The sequence below is a fragment of the Chenopodium album genome, chromosome 6, assembly GCF_948465745.1.
Source record: "Chenopodium album chromosome 6, dcCheAlbu1.1, whole genome shotgun sequence".
In the NCBI taxonomy this organism is placed as follows: Eukaryota; Viridiplantae; Streptophyta; class Magnoliopsida; order Caryophyllales; family Amaranthaceae; genus Chenopodium; species Chenopodium album.
In genome coordinates, this window is record NC_137839.1 from 67,247,208 (window position 1) to 67,266,705 (window position 19,498).

General features: G+C 32.8%; 1 protein-coding gene and 1 long non-coding RNA gene across 2 annotated transcripts; both read right to left on the minus strand.

Moving 5' to 3' along the window:
- Positions 1-294: 294 nt before the first annotated feature.
- On the minus strand, positions 295-4,891 carry LOC145635048 (protein PEROXIN-4-like). Its single transcript, XM_081686345.1, has 6 exons — positions 4,756-4,891; positions 4,036-4,110; positions 1,453-1,572; positions 1,256-1,384; positions 869-998; positions 295-547 (listed from the first exon to the last, which is right to left on the minus strand). The coding sequence occupies exons 2-6, from the start codon at positions 4,039-4,041 to the stop codon at positions 459-461; spliced, it is 474 nt and encodes a 157-aa protein (XP_081542471.1). The 5' UTR covers positions 4,042-4,110; positions 4,756-4,891; the 3' UTR covers positions 295-458.
- Positions 4,892-11,934: 7,043 nt separating this feature from the next.
- On the minus strand, positions 11,935-14,885 carry LOC145635049 (uncharacterized). Its single transcript, XR_014113760.1, has 5 exons — positions 14,786-14,885; positions 14,189-14,281; positions 13,678-13,755; positions 13,120-13,223; positions 11,935-12,414 (listed from the first exon to the last, which is right to left on the minus strand). It is a non-coding gene; the product is annotated as an uncharacterized LOC145635049 (long non-coding RNA).
- Positions 14,886-19,498: the final 4,613 nt, after the last annotated feature.

The window sequence follows — 19,498 nt, forward strand, 5'->3', positions numbered from 1 at the left end:
ATATATTTTACTGTATTTCTATTATTTTAGTATATAATTGTTATATTAATGTTGTAATTTAATATGTAATTTATTAAAATCCGTGCATTGCACGGGACTTTAACTAGTTTTACATAAAACCAAACAACTTACTACAAACTATTACCATTTTTGCATTGGGTTTGGCAAAAAGATAAAAATCAGAATTCTTTTTTACGAAGTACAGTATTACATTTTAAAATTGGGCTTGGCAAAGTTCTTTTTTCATTCTTTTTAAACTTGGAATTACAGAGCAGAGCCAACAGGGAAAAAGCCTCTTGGGACAATCATATAATAATATACTCAAATTAGAGACAATTTTCGTTGAAACTTTAAAATCAATGAAGAAATAGATACGACGTGGGGGATAAACGTCTCTCTTCATTGCGCAGATTAACAATAACAGTATGCAAGCAAAGAGGGTGCTTAAGGCCTTAAGCTTATCCTTTCTTTGGCATGGCTGCCAGTCTTGTATACATCTTTGCCATGGACTGGAATCCTCTTAAGTCTCCAGATCGTAGAAGATTGCCTATCATAGTCAAATTGAGCTATTAGAAAGTATCAACAGAAAACTCATGAAAAATTGAAAAGTAGCATCTTTAGGTTTGGATAACCATAAACTTGGAAGATTTAAAGGCGAAGGGTTGCTTCAGATATAGTTGGTTTTACTTTATAATATAGAAAGTAGTAAACACCAAGGAAAGCAAAACATCCAGACATGAGTGACATCCAACAAGAAAATATTATCCCTAGCTATAATGGCTGCATCATAGATAAAGGAGAACTAGAGAGCAAAAAAAAACAAAGCAGCATAACACGGAATAAAAGTATCAGGGTCTAATGGATCAACCTGAATCACAGTTTAAGGGGCTATCAGCTTCCGGGTGAGCCATCAAAGCAATTATTGCTCTGCACACAGATTGCAATGTCCAAGCAGGGCTCCAAGCATTTTTTAAGATGTCCAAGCAAATCTCTCCAGTCTGCATGTTGGAAATAATCATTTCTGTCACACAACTACAAAACCACTTATACAAACTCTTGCTTGCTCCATCTTGATCTTATGTGTTTTGTGTGCTATGGTTGTGAGTTTACCACTAAATTACTAATCAATGGAACATTAAGTAGAGAGAAGCCTATGGTAGGGCCATATCACTGGCATAAGTTAAATATGTAACAAAATCTGAAAAATTAGGTTTCCTTTGTTGTCAATCCTCCCCACTTTACCAAACACCCTTACCTTGAAATGGACATTAGGATGAAAGATTTTTGTCAAAAATCGCACTTGAGGAGGTTGCAGAGGATACTGTTCAGGCACTGCAAATGCAAGCTGGAAAACACCATCCTCATAAGGAGTTTCTGATGGGCCCTGAACAAAAGCAATGGCTTAGTAACATCAAGAAAATAATAGAGCAGAGCTGATGGCATGTCATTTACCTTGATCAAAGCAGTCCATTTAAATATGTTGGTGTCATCACAAACAAGTGTAATATCGGGATCGGCAGTTTTTTCTCGCTGCACCTCTTTGTATTCCTTGAACAACCTGGCCCTGGATGCCTGCAATAGAAACAAAGACCAAAATATAACTTTTATACATACAAGCCAAGAGAGCTACCACATGGTGGAACAAAACAAATATCGGTAGTCACTAAAACAACCTTGACACACCTAACAAGCAAATTAACCTCCATGATTTGCACCCTAGGGCCTATTTATACATTAGGTTCAGTAATATACTTAGGAATGTGCATGTTGGAGGCACCAAACTGCAAAATATCCCAATATCAATCTCTTAAGTCTTAACTACTACTTTTCTGCAAATTTGGGAATCAAGGGGATCTCTGTTACTCCTTGAAAGCCTATGCTTGCCATAAAAACAGATATGCTAATTTATGTCAAGCCTCCTCAAACTAACCAATGTGAACACATCCACGAGAATGCCATAAGTCAAGCTGTTACAGAAAATGTGAGTGAAAAATTGTTGCAAGTATTAACAGGGGATTAAAGATATTAATGACCTTTATGAGCACTTATTGTTGGAAAAAAGTCATTAATGACATTTACAAAAACAACCTCAACATATACAATCCCTAATACCTGTAGAGAGATTCCACCCATTTAAAGGCAAGGGAGATTCCACCCCTTTATGAGCACTTATTGCTTTTGAGACAATTTTGCATGCACTAGTAAAGTAGATTGAGAGGTAGTCTCTAAACATGACTAACCTACCCTTCATAGGTAATAGGAAATGAAAATTGAATACATGCTTTTTCCCAATATTCTACTATCATATAACTGTCAAAAATACCCTAGCTTGATAAAATCTGGATTCTACTGGAAAAAGGCCATAGTTAAACCATTAGAGCCCTTTAACCACTCAATAGAGAACACTGACTTCTTTTTTCTCACAACGTGAAAACTCTAACCATTCATCCAAATGAGTAAAACACCTTCTAATACCATTCACCTCTTTATAAAACAATCTAGAACAAATTTATCCTTCTTTTGCACATTCCAATTTTAGCTTTTAATATTGTCTTAGCTTTCCCTCAAAAAATACCAATACACTCCATCTTTTTCATATAAGTATTGTTTACCTCTTAATGGTCATCAAAACCAACCATAACATTGGTAAGCAAATATGATTTTCATACTACTTATTAAATAACTTCCAAAATGCACCAAGAAAACATTATTTACATCTATGGTAAATAAAAAAATTAAAAGGAAGGTCCCTAAGATCCTAAGTATTGGTTTAACATATAAACTATCCAATTCACTAGAAGAGCAATTCCCTCTCAAGAAGCATAACTTCCAATAGCTTTAGCAATATAGGAGCCAATGCAATCCTCCCTTTGTCTTATTGAACCGAAAAACACACGTAACACATGATGATAAAACACTGTATCCTGTTTGTTGTCTCCGACCATTCCATCTTCCTTGCTTATTTGAGCTAAAGCTAGCATGACTATTGGTAGATCAATATTTGCTAAGTTGAGTACAAACATTTTCTCAATATGCCTTGAATAATTTATCACTTAGACATCTATCTTAATTATCTTTTAAGGATTCATCACAGTTTTATCTTATACATAACAAATGCCTAATATGGATCATGGATAAGGTTTCTAAGATGTCGATGTTAATTTATGCCAGATTGCTCAAAGGCCATTACTGTAGGGATTTTAAGACTCTATACATGCAAAAAATCTTAAGAGTTCACTGACACATATTTTCAAGTGTTTCACATCTATTATAAATTCAGTGTAGGCCTTGGAGAGAAAATAAGTTAACCATATCTTTTCCGCCACTAAGGTACAGCTAAAAGCACCATATAAAAACTAGAAAGTTCAGGATTATGTTTTCATATGAAGCATAATCACAATAAGATGAAACCTGATATAGAGTGCCAAACCATCCTACAAACATTCGCACTTTGAACACCTTTGTACACTCAACAGCTAAACAGTATTTCTTAAGCTTTTGAAACTCTACTACATTTCCCTACATCCAACTAATGGCGCTCTGATTTCCACTTATCCAGTTCTACTCCATTTATGTCTGATCTAATGTTTCACATATATTGTTCAAATTGTTTGTCAAACCATTTGCAATTTTTTGGCAAACTATTGTACAGGGTTCCCAGGCCTTCAATGGAGCACTATAATAGAATCAAATGGCACTACAAATTCCGAATAGCTATTGACTCATAGCTTGAGAGCTAAGATGAAATAAATTGAATAGCTTGCGTTTCTAGGACAATTAACCGCATATTAAGATATGTTAACTACATAAAACCACCTACCTATCTCCTGAGAGTTCTCACATGATCGCACAAATAGTAGAAATGGGCATTGATACACTTTGTGGTATGGTGTCGATTTGGTATTAAGTATCAATCAGTATTCAAATCATGAGAAATTAACAACTTAATCATCTTAAACAGACATAAAGGATCAATCTAAGAGGAAGGCATCATCTGAAAAGAAAGATTATAGTTATAGTTATAAGGAAAATAACCTGCATATTTCTAGGAATTGAATAGACAAGTCAGAAAATTCCAACCCTCGGCTAGCTTGAAGACTACGAAGTTAGCTGCATATTAAATCAGAAGGAAGGAAGGCGGTCAAGGATAAGACAGAGATAGCAAATTATATGAAAAAACTGAAAAATTGTTAAGACATAATATTGGAAAACGAATCGATCGGGCTTGAATTCACATTGCAAACAACTTTGAAACGATATTATTGAGAAAAAATCAATCGGGTTACTAAACCAAATTGCAAAGAACATCAAAATAAAAGGCATGAATATAATTGAAATGACAAAATGAGGCAACAAATTAAACAAAATCCTACTTAATACAACAAGTAAAACACTCAACAAATTAAAACAAAAAAAAAAAATACCAAACATGAAATAATCACACATTCAACTGTTAAACAAATAAAAATTTCGGAAGCTGCATTCAATCAATCGGTGAATTATAATCAAAACCCCTAATTCCTAGGCTGAAAAAGGCGAATTATAACATGAAATTTGTATATATTTCTTAGCTAAATTTAAAATAAATAAAAAAATTAAATAAAAACTAGAACAAGAGATCAAATCAGGCAATAATATCATTGAGACATGTATCGTAATTGAAATTCTAGGTCTTGTTCTTGAGCAGTCAACCAAAAAATGGGCAATCAAGCAAATAATGGAAGAATGAAAGAATAGAAGAGGATGATTATGTACCTGGAGATTGAGTGAGTGAGTTGATTTCTGGGTTTCCTCTTCAAAATTTCGGATGAAATAGGGAGGAGGAGGAGCTGGATGCCCTTTGCTTGACGAATCAAATTACAAATAAGCCTATTCGCCTATTCAGTATCACTAATCACTATATATATATATATATATATATATATATATATATATATATATATATATATATATATATATATATATATATATATATATATATATATATATCACAAATAATACCCCTTTGTTACACATAATAAGAAACGGATGTAGCATATATATATATATATATATATATATATATATATATATATATATATATATATATATATATATATATATATATTATTTTATTTTTTATTTTTTTTTGTTTTTGGTTTTTCACAACTAGTTAGAACCCTCGGATGTACGATTTATATAAACCTATTTAATATTCAATTATACATAAAGAATTGAATATAAATAAGAATTATGTACAAAAAATATTTGGAATTTTCATCAAAATTATGAATTTATAATATAGTATCATAATCGCAGTGCTTAGTGTCATCTAATACGAAGCTCAATATAGGAAGTCATTTATTAGGGTCTGTTCACATTTGCTTAAGTTAAATTCAGTTTAGTTCAGCTCCAATCAGTTCAGTTCAATTCAGCTCCTAATTTCCCTCTCTTATAAAATATCCATTTCAGCTCAATTCAATTCAGTTCAGTTCAGTTCAGTAAATATGAACAGACCCTCAGTGTGCTATTTAAAATTGTTTCAATTTCCTACGACAAATTAATACTCCCTCCGTCCCTAAATTACATTCCTCTTTGGAAATTTACACGAGAATTAAGGAGGAAAGAATAAGACAAATAACAATAATTAGTTATTACTCATGACATGTCATCATTCCTTTGCAAAAAAAAAAAGGACCAATCACATGCTCCTAATTGAAAATTTTTAACCAATCATATTCATTGTAATTTGGCACAAGGATTATGAGTGAGATTAGGTAAGGATGAGTGAGAAAGCATTAAATATAAAACAGAAAAAGAGAGTTGATTTACTAAAAAAAACTTACCAAAAATAGAAAGGAGGAATGTAATTTTGGAATACCAAAAATAGAAAGGAGGAATGTAATTTAGGGACGGAGGGAGTAGGTTTTAATTGTAACGTAGAAGTTTCATATATTTAAATTTAAAAAACATTAAATATGATAGCTCCACCAAAAAAAAAAAAAAAAAAAAATATTTAAAATTGTTTCAATATCCTACGATAAATTGGTAGGTTTTAGTTGTAATGTAGAATCTTCTAACATTTATAAATTTCAAAATGTTAAATATGATAGCTCCACCTAAAACAAAAAAAAACGACATCATCATTGCATTTAGGCGGGAAAACTTTATTAAAAAACCGACACGTGGGTAGTGTGATGTCAGCATACTCTGTTTTTGTAATAGTTAATCGAATATATTAGCATAAATGTACACCGTATATATTAAAAGTGTCAATTCGGATATTTGGATGGAATTTGGCTCGGGTCTGTTTGGGTCGAATATGTCCGGGTCAAAATTATTCTTTTAACTCGGATCGGGTCGGGTCGAGTCAAATTCGAGCCATGTCTATCAAGTGTGGGTCGGATATAGGTGATCGGGTCAACTCTAGATCGGTATATTCAGTTCAGATTAATTCGAATCAAGTTTAAAACGGGTTTGATCGGGTTAATTTTGGGTCAGATGAATTTAGGTCGGGTTGATTTCGGTTCAGATGATTTCGGTTCAGTCAAGTTTAGTTTGATTAAAATAAAGTTGATTTAGTATTTGGTCAATTTCGATTCAAATCCTTTCTGTGTTGTAGACACCCAACTGTGTCTCCCCAAAACCAAATCCAGTGATGAATATCTTTCACGTCATTAGATTATCAAACGAAGTGAAAGTGAGAAAAGTCTAGTTATGTGGATGTTTTTATTAAACTATCTCTCTTTCTGTTTTTGAAAATATTTCTTCTTACACTCTATTTATGAAAATAGCCAGTCCAATCTAGTTTGATCCATGATAAGGGTCCAATAATAGTGTAGTTGAATTGGATTGGGCTCGAAAAGAGCTTTCCAACGAAATATAAGTCCAATTTCGATGAATAATGAGGAAGTTATGGATTAAATTAGATTTGGCCCAAGATGAATTTTATATGTGGCCCAATGATCTAGATGAGGAGGGCCTATTAATTATTATTCCTAAAGTTATTAGGATTGATTTTAATTTTCTAGAATTATCTAGAAGGTTCTTTTATATTCTAATGAGTTTAGGATTAATAGTTATATTTTAAAGAGTTATATTTTGGATAAAATATGTGATTTGTCACAAACATGATTTTAATCTGATCAACGTGGAATTAGCTGTTTAATCATATTAAGAAGATGATTCTGCGTACAAAGCGCGTTTTAATTCTGACTTAGCATAAGACGACAAGGATGTCGCCTGGTGGCGCTAAGCCTGTCGTCTGGCGCTAACTCCTGTCGTTGGCGACATAAGGTATTTTATTCCGAATATGACTTGATTTGATTCCGGACTATTTTTTTCTATAAATAGGGGTCGTATCTCCCTGTTTTTTGTAATTGACAATCACTATTTCCCAATCATATCTCTCTAAAAACTAGAAGCTTTCTCTCTCTCTATTCTTTTTCTAAACCTTCCCTCTCACAAAATTACACATCCATTGTTTCTAGACACACCTAATCAAGTTCGAAGTTGCCTTCGCCCTATACGTGAAAGGTTGATAATTTCTGAGGGTTTCATCCCAAATCTCTATTTCAATTATTTAATTTAATTATTTAATATTTTTCTTGAAGTTACTAACGTGTGTATTTTGTTATTAGAAAGAGGTACGAGGCATCGAAGTAAGTAATTTAGTTACTTTATTGTTCTTTTGATATAGAAATCCTACTTAGATTATTTTGTTGATTCCTAGTATCATGTTAGGATGTTTTATTGCTTCCTAGTATCATGTTAGAATGTTTTATTGCTTCCTAGTATCATGTTTAGGGTTAACTAATATTTCTAATATCATGCATGTTTCTATGATGCTTCATATTCTTCCTTATATCATGTTAGGGTTAAATATTTGATCTTTAATGTTTAGTGACATGATAGGATTTGTTATTAATCTTGTTAGTAACATGTCTAGGATCTTGCTATTATTATTATGCTTTATTGAGATTATTATTATGATGATGATTATTTATTGTTTCTTGATATTATATTATTATTGTTATTGCTTGATCATGTCTTTTATGCATGTTTAAAGGGAATTTGGACTTGTAATCACGCTTAATAAGATAATTGATAATCTCGTTTAGGCTAATATGATTATAATTCAAGTGATCGCTAATAATAGATTTGCTAGTGCATTAATATTCAACCAACATAGATTAAACAGGTTTAGGGTTAACCTATTGATTGCATGTTAGTCAGAAAGCGTACATGAATACGAGAATGATAAAGTAGAGGCCTATTTTTAGGGAAAGTTCAATCTCTTTTAGGTTGGATTTGTACCTTCATCCCTGAACTTCCAGTCATGGTTCTAGACCTATTGGATTTAACGATCTCATGGATCATTAAGGGGTGTAACCTTCACCTTGTGAACGGTTTACAAGTTCCTAAAACTTGTTGGCGACTCTTTTACTCTAATTTCCTTCCCTTTGGACGCCACCATGATTAAGTGTATGATCACAGTGGGGCTCAAGTGTGGGATGCTTGAAATATTCCCTACACGGGTTTGTCTAGATTTTGGTCAAGTTGACCAGGTTCAATATCCAAATAAGATCATTTTAAAACTAGAGTAATTATTGAATTTTTACCTTATTATTGGGTTGATATCAAGTCATTTATGTGTCATTTCTCATATTGCGTGGTTAATTATTACAAAATGCGAAGAATTAGTATTCATATTCAATCAATTCTTGTGTAATATTAATCTTGGAGCCAAATTTAAATCGAATAATTATCGATGACTTATCATACAACGTACATAAGTGAGACGATTAGTGATAAACATGTGATAGACTGATAGATTGATATATGATTGTCACATATGGTGATATACAAAAAGATTGTTTTCTTTTTGAGGTACTACTCTTCAATTGTTTAATCTCATGAGGCTATTACAAGTACTATTAGTTTGCTTTATTACTAATTCAATTTCTATAAGGATATTTGTTAGAGTTTTAAACTTTGGAACTTATTCATAATTATTAAATTTGTAAATATATAGTAGTATGAGAACTTGGAAAAAAAAGGTCAATATGAAAGGAATGACGTCCTTCGAACAAGTGTATTATTTCGATATATGGTTCGGAATTATTATAAAAGCTAATTATTCAGTGAGATCAAGTGATAAAAATGCCTAGCTGGAGGCTGCTTCTGATCAATAATATTAATGCATAATTAATATTACAACTTAATCTTGACTACACCCTTTGGGTCACACCCAATCGAGTAACCGAACCAAAACGACGAATTAATCCAGTGGACTAAATGAGTCATTAGAGTATTATGTGAAGGATTTATGTCTTCGTCAAGTGAAAATACTAGATTTATAAATGAATCAAATTATGGATATGATTAAGCTCGTTCATTTTAGTCGTTGTTATATCATAGCTAAAGGTACTAACGATCTTTGGGCTAGTTAAATAGGACAAAGCCCAATTGGACAGATCCTATAGGGTTACACAAAGGGCCTAGATCGAACATTAGAGGACAAGGCACATGATGGTCCTCAGCCCCTAGGTGGTCGGCCATGTAGAGGGTTTGGAGACGTTTCAGGCTTCCTAACCCAGTCTAATTATAATATAATTATAAGTAGACTAGGTCCCTAGGATATTATATAGAACATTTTTTCTGTTAAGTTAAAACCCTAATTAGCAAACATGAAACCAATCTATCTCAAACTCCTCTCTCTCTCTCTCTCTCTCTCTCTCTCTCTCCTCCTTGGCGCCAGATGTGGTGGTTTGTGGCGGTGGTGGTTTGTGCGGTGGTCGGTTGTCCATTAAAGGTGGTGATCGTGGTTTTCCCCTTCATTCAACCAATCTTATATTGGTGGACGGCTCATTCGTGGACTAAGTGGAGGAGCAACGCTTGGGGCTCTATTCTCTCCCTGATTTGCCGATCGAATAGCTTTGTGGAATTCACGCTTCAAATGTATGATTATGTGTCTTGTGTGTTATGCAAGTGATTTTGGTTTTGGTGCTTATGAATATGATTCATATTTTTCCGCAGATAGTACATGTAAAATAAATCCTATTGTGGTATCAATTAGTCTCTTGCATAAACACGCTTGATTATAATAATACGATTATTTGAAGTCCGTGTTCATAATTTTATAATCAACTAGGGCGGTGCTACGCGCGCGTTGCGCACGAAGCAATATGGAGTTGCTAGTGTGTGAGATCGGAAGTGTGATTTCTTTTGGCTGATTTGTAGGAATTTTTTTAGGTAATTATGAACAAATATAGATCAATAGGTGAACGTACATGTTGATAAATTGAATTGCATTAAAAAAATTAGTGATTGTACATGCTTTTTTTTGAAAAAGTTAAGTATATAATTAATTTATTAGGCTATTAACTTAGTTTTTTTTTTTTTTTTTGAATGATTGAGGGTTAAAAACTCTATAAAAACTCATGAATCAAAAGAAAAAATCAGCATTTGTATATGAGAAACAAACCTTAAAATTGAAGAATTGTGAATTGTCACCTTCACAAAATTAAATACGATTGGACAATGGCCAACAAGACTTATCTTTCTCACCGGAGAATTGTAATTTTCTGCCGAAATCAAGAGGTTTTTTTTTTCCCTTTTTTTACAAGTTCTTTTGGTCATTGTTGCATGGGTCTTGCTATTTTATAGTCTTGTAGTTGTTATTTTAGTTGTATTTTTGGATTAATAAGCAAACTATGGACATATTCTCGTATTTTTGCTTCTCGTATTTTTGCTTGTTACGAAGTACCTTTGATTTTTCACAAACAATTCTTTATTAATCGAATATAACCAATCCAATTTCATATAATTTTTCTCAAATCCTTTGCATTACACTCATAAATTGGTGCCCAACAATTTCCTTTTAATCTAGTTCAATTAAACCCAATGCTCACACAACAACATCATACATTCACACGTAACATTCCTTTCTTAAAAAGATTTAAAAACTAATAAGCTAAAATATCAAATATATAACCTCCTATTTTGTATATTCATATAATAATCTACCATTTACTTAAATAATAAAATCTCCATGATAAAAATGAAATATTATCATAGTATTAAATAAAGATGACTTATTTAATTAATGGGTTTCTCACCATATGCCCCTGAGTTTTTTGTTTATTCACCATATACCCCTGAACATTTTAAAATTCATCATATACTCCCGAGTTTTCACAAAAATACACCATATACCCTTGATGACTAACAATTGTTAATTTTGTCAATCATTAGAGTTAATTATGAACCGAAACCACTCTAAATACATTCCCCAACCCTCGTAACCACCTACATTCCTTTAGCCACCCCTAAAACCACCCTAAATTTCCTTTTCTCATCCTCAAAATCAATCATACGGATATGACTTTGGAGATTTGGAGTGGTTTAGAGGGCTGGAAAAAGGAGATGAGTGGTTTTGTGATGAGGGGGAGAGATCTAAGGTGATTTCGAGTTATAATTAATCAAATTCCACTCATCTTATTCTTATTAGGGGTATGTAGTGAATTTCTGTAACAACTTAGGGGTATATGGTGAATTTGAAATTTTCATGGGTATATGGTAAATAAACAAAAAACTCAGGGGTATGTGGACATGTGGTAAAAAACCGTTTAATTAATCATTCAGTATATTTTGTTTTTCTTGTACTACCTCTACATTGTTTTTTCTTATAGTGTCGTCCTAAGAATTACAATTTACAAGTAAACATCTATTCCTTTATTATGTTTTTGTAGTTAAGTAATATTGGTATATGGTCTGTATTTTTATAAATTCTAGTGAACAAGGAAATACTGTCATGTACTCAAGTGTACAATATCTCTAAACAATTAATGGAAATAAATGAATACATCTTATACCAACAATTAATCTTCCAATCAATTTAGTAAAAACGACAACCACAAATGTACTACTCCTACAGACCACAAACACAACAAATAATGTGTAAAACCCCCCTACGTTTTTTTAAAGGCTCAAAGAGCATATATTAGATGGTAAAAACATCGGCCAACATCAAGTTCAGCAAGGGAGACAACACCCTACGGGAAATTCTCTATGTACATATGCTCAAAGTCATTAGATGGGTATTGCCTAGCCATCAATTGAGCAACACATACTCGACCATTTTACATGAAAACAAGATAAAATATCAAACTCTCTACTCATAGACTTATCACAGCATCAATAATATTATAATAAGGTCCAGTGGTGCTTTGCCTGCCTTTGATAAGTTGATCAACTTAGTTAAAATAAGAGCGCCCGACTCCAGCTCCAAACGTCCATCTCCATAAGCTCAAGCTGATTCCACTCCCATCCTCACAGCCAATTCTTCCAGAACCATGGAAGAGAGATACTACCCCTTGACCCGTTGCACCTTAGCAGCCACTATTCCGCCCCTTCCATCGCTTAACACTGCACCTAAGCAAATTCAAGGTGACTGATTATTATGCATCTCCTTTGTTCCTTTAAAACAGTGAAAGTTTTCAGAATATCAAGAAAAAATTTAAAACATTGAAAACTATTACACTATATATAGTAGCAAGTGAGAAGATAAGGTGCTCATTGAATATTCGAATGTTAATCATTGACATGATATAAAGAATTTATGGTGAGGTTAGAGATTGTGTACACTTTGTGCCCTTGTTTAACTCTTTTGCAGAAGACTTGGATAGTATAAACTCTTCTCGCTTTCTTCCAACAATTGTGCCTTAGTAGGATTAATAAAGCTTAGGCTAATTGGTTTAAGACAAGATCGTATCCTACATTTAACCTGTTTCACTACCTTGTTTGGTTTCTCAATAACTTGTAGTCATGGGGAAAAAAATTGTAAGTAGATCATACTATTGAGAGGAAGTAAGGGTACACTGTACACATGATAAACTATCTACCAAAGCCATTTCAAAAAAGAAAAGGAGAAGTCGTTCTCTAGTTTTATATAAAAGTCATACAACCAACAACTAATGTACTATGTATACAACCAACAAGCTTGTGCCCAATTATGTTAGTCTCAGATTATTTGGCAATATACACGATTTCCAAAGATATATAATCCCTAATATACTCCGTATACTCGTAACCAATAATAATTCATGTGAATGTATACTTTAGCATAGCTATACTAACCTGGTCTAATGTCTAGAGGGTGAGGTTGTTCCTCAAAAGTTTCATGATAAGAGTATTGTCCTTGTAAGATTCTTCACCCATAGTATCATGACTTCTTCAAATGCCTATGAATATGACCAACAAAGCATAAATACGTGCCTCAGTTGAAGAGACCCCAAAAGGCAAAGTATACACAAGCAGAATAAGGATCTTGTACAAGTCATTCCTAATAATATGTTTGTTGTTTTGATAATTAACTTTCTTTTATAGATTTCTTTTAGTAAAAACCTCTCTTCAACCTATCTCACGAAAATCATCTCACAATATAGAAGTTTGTTTATCTAAGGCATAACAGTTTCCAAACACCGTTCAAAGTAAGGCATTAGGTTCTCAAACAAACAATCAAGAAAACATGCATGATTAAGTAAAACAAATACAACTCTATGAATCCAATAACTAATTATACAAGCACACCATGCAACAAATAAGTAGTGTAAGGGAAATAGCAAAGGTTAGAGCAATATGTCTAAGAAATTTTCAGTCAATTCTAGAAAGTTGATGTTTTAGGAGGCTTCTCACCTAGAGAAGGATCCTGCAACCAGGGGAATGAGCCTCAACACCAGGGGGCAAGTCTGCATTGTCAAATTGAGCTTGCACCTTCAAAAATTCATTTTCCACATTAGACAAATTTCCTACTTAGCCTACTGCATATTATAGGAAAAGGTATGAATCTCTCTTGTCTGATTTTCATTAGCACCGACCAGAACAAACTCAGTTTCCATAACTCTATCAAAACCACAAAATATTAATTCACCATCAACAATTCAAAGCCAACTCACAATATAATTCCACAAACCAAACTAATTTAAGCAAAATATAAAAATCATACCAGCAGAGCCATAAAAGAGTAAAAACTACAAAACCAATGATGTCAACCAAAGCAGATAAAAGTATAAAACATAGAACACATAAACATTTAGACTCGTTCGATCACTTGAATAAAAAACCATCACTCTAAAAAGGCCTATATAATTATAAACTGTAACAAGCAAAATGAGATCCAATTGCCAAAACAGAGCATACAACAAACCTGTTTAGGTTCTTTATTTTTAACCCCAATTGTAGTTGAAATAATGTGTCCTGTGACCGTAACATTGTCGTATACTGTCGTCGAAGCTAGTTACTGTAACAACAAAATCAATTTAGTTTCCAAAATCAATGACATACTCAATTCCAAACTAATTTAGCTAAACGCTCTAAAAAATGCCAATTGATCACCTAAGTGCAGTTAGGGTAGTAATGATTCTATTAAATTATTAAAAATACAAAACATCACAACTATCTGCAATAGTATACATAAACAACTTTAAATCAAGCACATTTCATATCTATAAAGTCACATATTCTGCAAAAATGGAGTAAAATTCCAGCTAAAAGCAAAATAAATAAATAAATAAAAATAAAAAAAGGATTTTTAGAATAAACAAAAATCAAATCCATCAAAACAACACACAAAATACAAAAATCACTCAAAATCAATAAAATTACACACAAACAATATAAAAACATTCGAAATTGCAGAATTAAGAGTAAAGAAACATAGAGAAAGAGTAATATTAGAGATAGAAAAACACCAAATGTTGTAAGATTGATATTCGGTAATTGAAAAAATTGAGAAAAAATTTACCTCGAATCAATGGAGGAGATAGAGGATTTATTGTAACCCCAAAAATATCGTAATATTGCAACATGATTTTACCCCAAGCGGCAGGCTCGGTTCAAAATTTTTAATTTAGAGCAAGATTAGCGTAGTCTTATCTTCAGATTTTAATCCATTGCCACATCAGTTATTAATTTTTTTATTTTTCAATTTATAATTATGTTAAGACTCCTTAAGACTTGATCAGATTTACATCTTTATCCCTAAATTCACTTAAGACTTCTCATACCATATATTATTATATTTTATTTTTATTTTTACTCTTAGTAATAATAAAAAAATAAAATAGGGTCCATACTCAAGTCTTAAGTTAAGTCTTGAATTTTCAAGACTCAACTTGAGAGTTAGTTAAGATTTCTCAAGAAAAATGGGATCAAACAGAGAATCTTGTCTTAAGACTCAAAATGATGATGTCATGTGGAGTCTTAAGATTGAGGGCTAATCTTGCTCTTAGGCGTTGCCGCTTGACACCGGTCTTGTTTCTTTCTCATCTACCACCGCATCCTCTATTCCCTTATAGAAAACCCCCAAATTCAAAAACCATCAAATTAATCCCAAGAAACCCAATTCAATGAATAAAATCAAAACATGCAAATTAAATTGAACAGCAGGAGATTTCTCAAAAAAATTCAAATCTAAAATTGATTACCAGCAATTTAATGGATCCAACCTCAAGTTGATTCCTCGATTCAGCGAATCCAATCTCAGATGGGTTTCGCAATTCAGACGCCAATTGATTACCCGCCGCTGCGATAGTTGCCACCTCTTCAACTGGTAGCTGTGGAACAGACTTATCCTCCATCGACGATGACGCTTCAGAATCCTTAGCCATCGATCAAATCAAAGCAATCAATTGATTAAAATCAAAACCCTACTTATCGAAAAATTGAACAAAAAAAACTTAAAAAATCAAACCTTGGAACGTTTGAAAGCAGGAAGTAGGAGATCAAGAAGACGTTTGGAAGAAGAAGAACTTCATATTCATTAGTTGATAACACAAGCCTTATTTGTCAGCATCATCCATCAGAGAAAAGAAAAACAAACAAAGTGGCAAATTTCAAGGTAAAAAGCAAGGTTGCATGAATCATCAAATAAAGAAAGAGAAGTGCAGAAGTAGAAGAAGACACGTGACTTTCTTAAAATAAAATAAAAAAATTAAAATCATGCATGTGAAGTGCACATGCTCTCACACATGTGATTCCCATGCTCGAACATTGTTCATAAGGGGCATAGGTGAGACTTTTTAAGGGGTGAGGATTAAGAGGGATAAATTAATTTAATTATGGTTCAATTATTATATTAAATGTGATTTAACTCTTGTAATTGATTAAATGTGATTTAATTATGCTCAAAATAGTCATGAAGAGGACCGAAAATTTTCCCTATAATGTTCGAAAATTTCGAACCCTAACCCTAGAATTTTTCGAGTTTTTCGAAAATTAAAATCCATAAATTTTAATTTTGTCCTTGTTTTTTTATTTCATTCGATTTGATTTATGTATCATAATTTTAATTAGATGATTTATGCATAAAAGTCTTTTGTGTATGATCATCAATTTCATTTTAAGAGTCATAATTAAATTGGGATTAATTTTATGAAAAACCCTAATTTTAAATTTGAATGGGGATTAAATTTAAATTTTGGACTAATTTAATTTAGTTTTAATAAAAGTTATTATAATTAAATTAAAAAAAAATAAGGTGGACGACAGCCACGGCTGGTTGGCACAGCCACGATGATTGCCGACTAGAGGTCAGTCCAAGAGGTAAGGAGGGAAGGCAAGTGGTCGGAGGTGGCTGTGGGCAACAACGGGCAAACGTTGCACGACTGTTGCCACGGCTGCCGTTGTTGCTGTTGCTGCTGCTTCTTGCGGCAAGGCAGGCAGCCACCGTGGCTATCCAAGGCTACTACACCTGCGACTAAACATGGGCCACTACACGCTACTGCACCTGCGACTAAACATGGGCAACGGGTCGTGCCGTGCCGCTGCTGGCCGTGCCGCGGTGGTGGGCGTGCCGTGTCGTGCCTAAATTTGGCACACCCCAGCCCACGGCACGGCACGGCCCATGTGCCTGGCGGGCCGTGCCGTGCCGGGCCGCGGGCCAAACCGTGCCACTTTTTTTTTTTTTTTTTTTTTTTTTTTTTTTTTTTTTAAATGAACGTAAAAAAAACAATATATAAATATTTTTAGTACAACTTAATTTTATATAAATAATGTTATTAATTTATGTTTATGTTAATGTTAATATATTTTGTTTTGAACAAACTTTATTTTAATTAAGGTTATAAAAATTATTTATCTAATTATGTTTAAGTTTATATTAATAATTTTATTAATTTAGCAAAAAACAACAATACATATAATAAAAATTAAATTACCACTGCCGTGCCAGACCATGCCACGTGTTGTGCCGGCGTGCCGACCCACGGGCCAGCCACCGTGCCTCGTGCCGTGCTCGTGCCGGTTCCCAGATTTTTGTTCACGGCACGGCCCACGGCCCACAGGTGGGCCGCCGTGCCGTGCCGGCACGTCCCATGCCCATCTTTACCTACGGCAGTGGCTGTGTTAAACCAGCTAGCCACCGTGGCTAGCTTTGGCTGGCCAACCACAATGGTCGACGTGTGGTGATGCACAGCTTTTTTTATAAAAAAAATATTTTTATTCTAAAAATATTTCAAGATAAATTCTGATTTGTTTTTGGGAAAAAATTAGTTGATTTGAGATAAAATATTTTATTTTAGGATAAAATCAAATTTTCAAAAGTTGATTAATTTGATATTATCCATATTTGAAGTTGTTAAATTTGGTGATTATCCATAATTAAAGTTTTAATTTTGGATAAGTTCAGTTAAGATATTCTGAGCATATTCCTAAAGGATAATAATTGATTTAAATAATATGATTATCCCATAATTAGATTAGGATATAATTGATTCTAAAATTATTTGATTGACTAGTAATTAGGATAGGATCTCCTAAAGTTGTTAGGATAATAATGGAAGATTAAATATGATTTATCTTTCTAAATTAAAATATGATTTAATTCTATCTCATGTCTAAATTAATATATATGTTATTTTATAATTGGTCATAAATAATATATGATATTATCTAATTATTTTTTGATATATAAGATATTTTAGGAAATGCATTGACTTAATTATGAACATTCTATGTTGTAGTTTAGACAAGCATGTTAAGTGATTTATTATATGGTATTTTATATAATATATGATATTATGTTGCTATATTTAAACTAGTATGACCCGTAGTAGCTAAATACGATCTGCACATCGTGATGTATTTTTGTAATCTAAATACGGTCTGCGTATCGTTAGATATTTTAGTAACATTTATTTAAAGTAAATAGATTAGATATTTAAATAGTTTAATCAAAAGAAGCCCATGAAGTGAAGGCCAAAAGGAGCAAGGTGGATGGAGATCCATGATGATTCAAGTGGGATCATTTCATTTCTAGTTTTCTTAGGACTAAGGGGTCATACTATGTCATGTTTTATTTTATGCATAGTAGATTATGCATGTTAGATTTTATTTATGTTGATTGATGATGTACTAGAGTTCACTAAATAATCACAACATAATAAATCTAGGTTCTAGTAATATTGAGATTGCTTTTCCAATTAAAACCCCAACAAACCTTTGATGATTAATGATAGGTAATGCCAAAGTTGGGTGTCATTTTATCTCCTTGGAGACTTTGGTTATGCTCAACAAGGTTACCTAAAGAGTGTAGAACCTTGAAGCAAATGGGTAATAATTAAACATGTGATGATTAATTATTCGACCAAGAGTTGTAATCAGTATAGAGTTTTACTCACCTTGAAAATGTAATGGTTGATGGTAGGGCGAAAGCCCGATCAATTTTTACACAAATAAAGGGTCTTGGAATCACTTAAAATTCCATTGGGATCACTTCATTATTGAATAAAGTATTTTAAATTAAAGTTACCTATACAATTTGTTTATGGTACTTTAATTTTAATTAAACATAATTATTAACTTTTCCTTATTTTGACATAGATGGGTAGCCGTAACAATGATGACAGTAATTCTCTACCACCAACAATGAAAACAAGGCTTAATTTTCTCAACTTCAACGATTGGGAAAGAAAACTTAGAAGTGTTCTAAGGAACGAAAAACTCAAATTTTGATTAGACTTACCAATCGAGGGCATATTTAGTACAGGTATGACTCCATATATGCATTTGAGATATGTTTTAGAATCTAAGAGAGTTGTGTATGTTATATTGTCTTCTATTCCAGATAATTGGGCTAGAAATTTCATGGACTATGAACCTTATCTCGTATTCATTTGCTTACGTGATGTTTGCAATGGATTACTGAATTCCCATGTTGATGGGGAATTGGATGGAAACGTAGGAAATCATTAACATGGTTCCCAAGAATGACGACTCCTGGACTGGAAATATTAGGTTTGAAACCTAAAGATGAATGGTTAGATAATTAATAGAAAACTCATGCCAGGACAGTATGTACAAATTCATGTGGACTTGATGGTTCAACTATTCAACCACATAAGTATGTTAGGGAGACTATTAAAAAATAATGAGATTCGTGACATAATTTTGCATTCTCTACATGATGGTTTTGACCTTGAGAAACTATCTCAAGATGATAAGGATTTCGCGGTCAAGC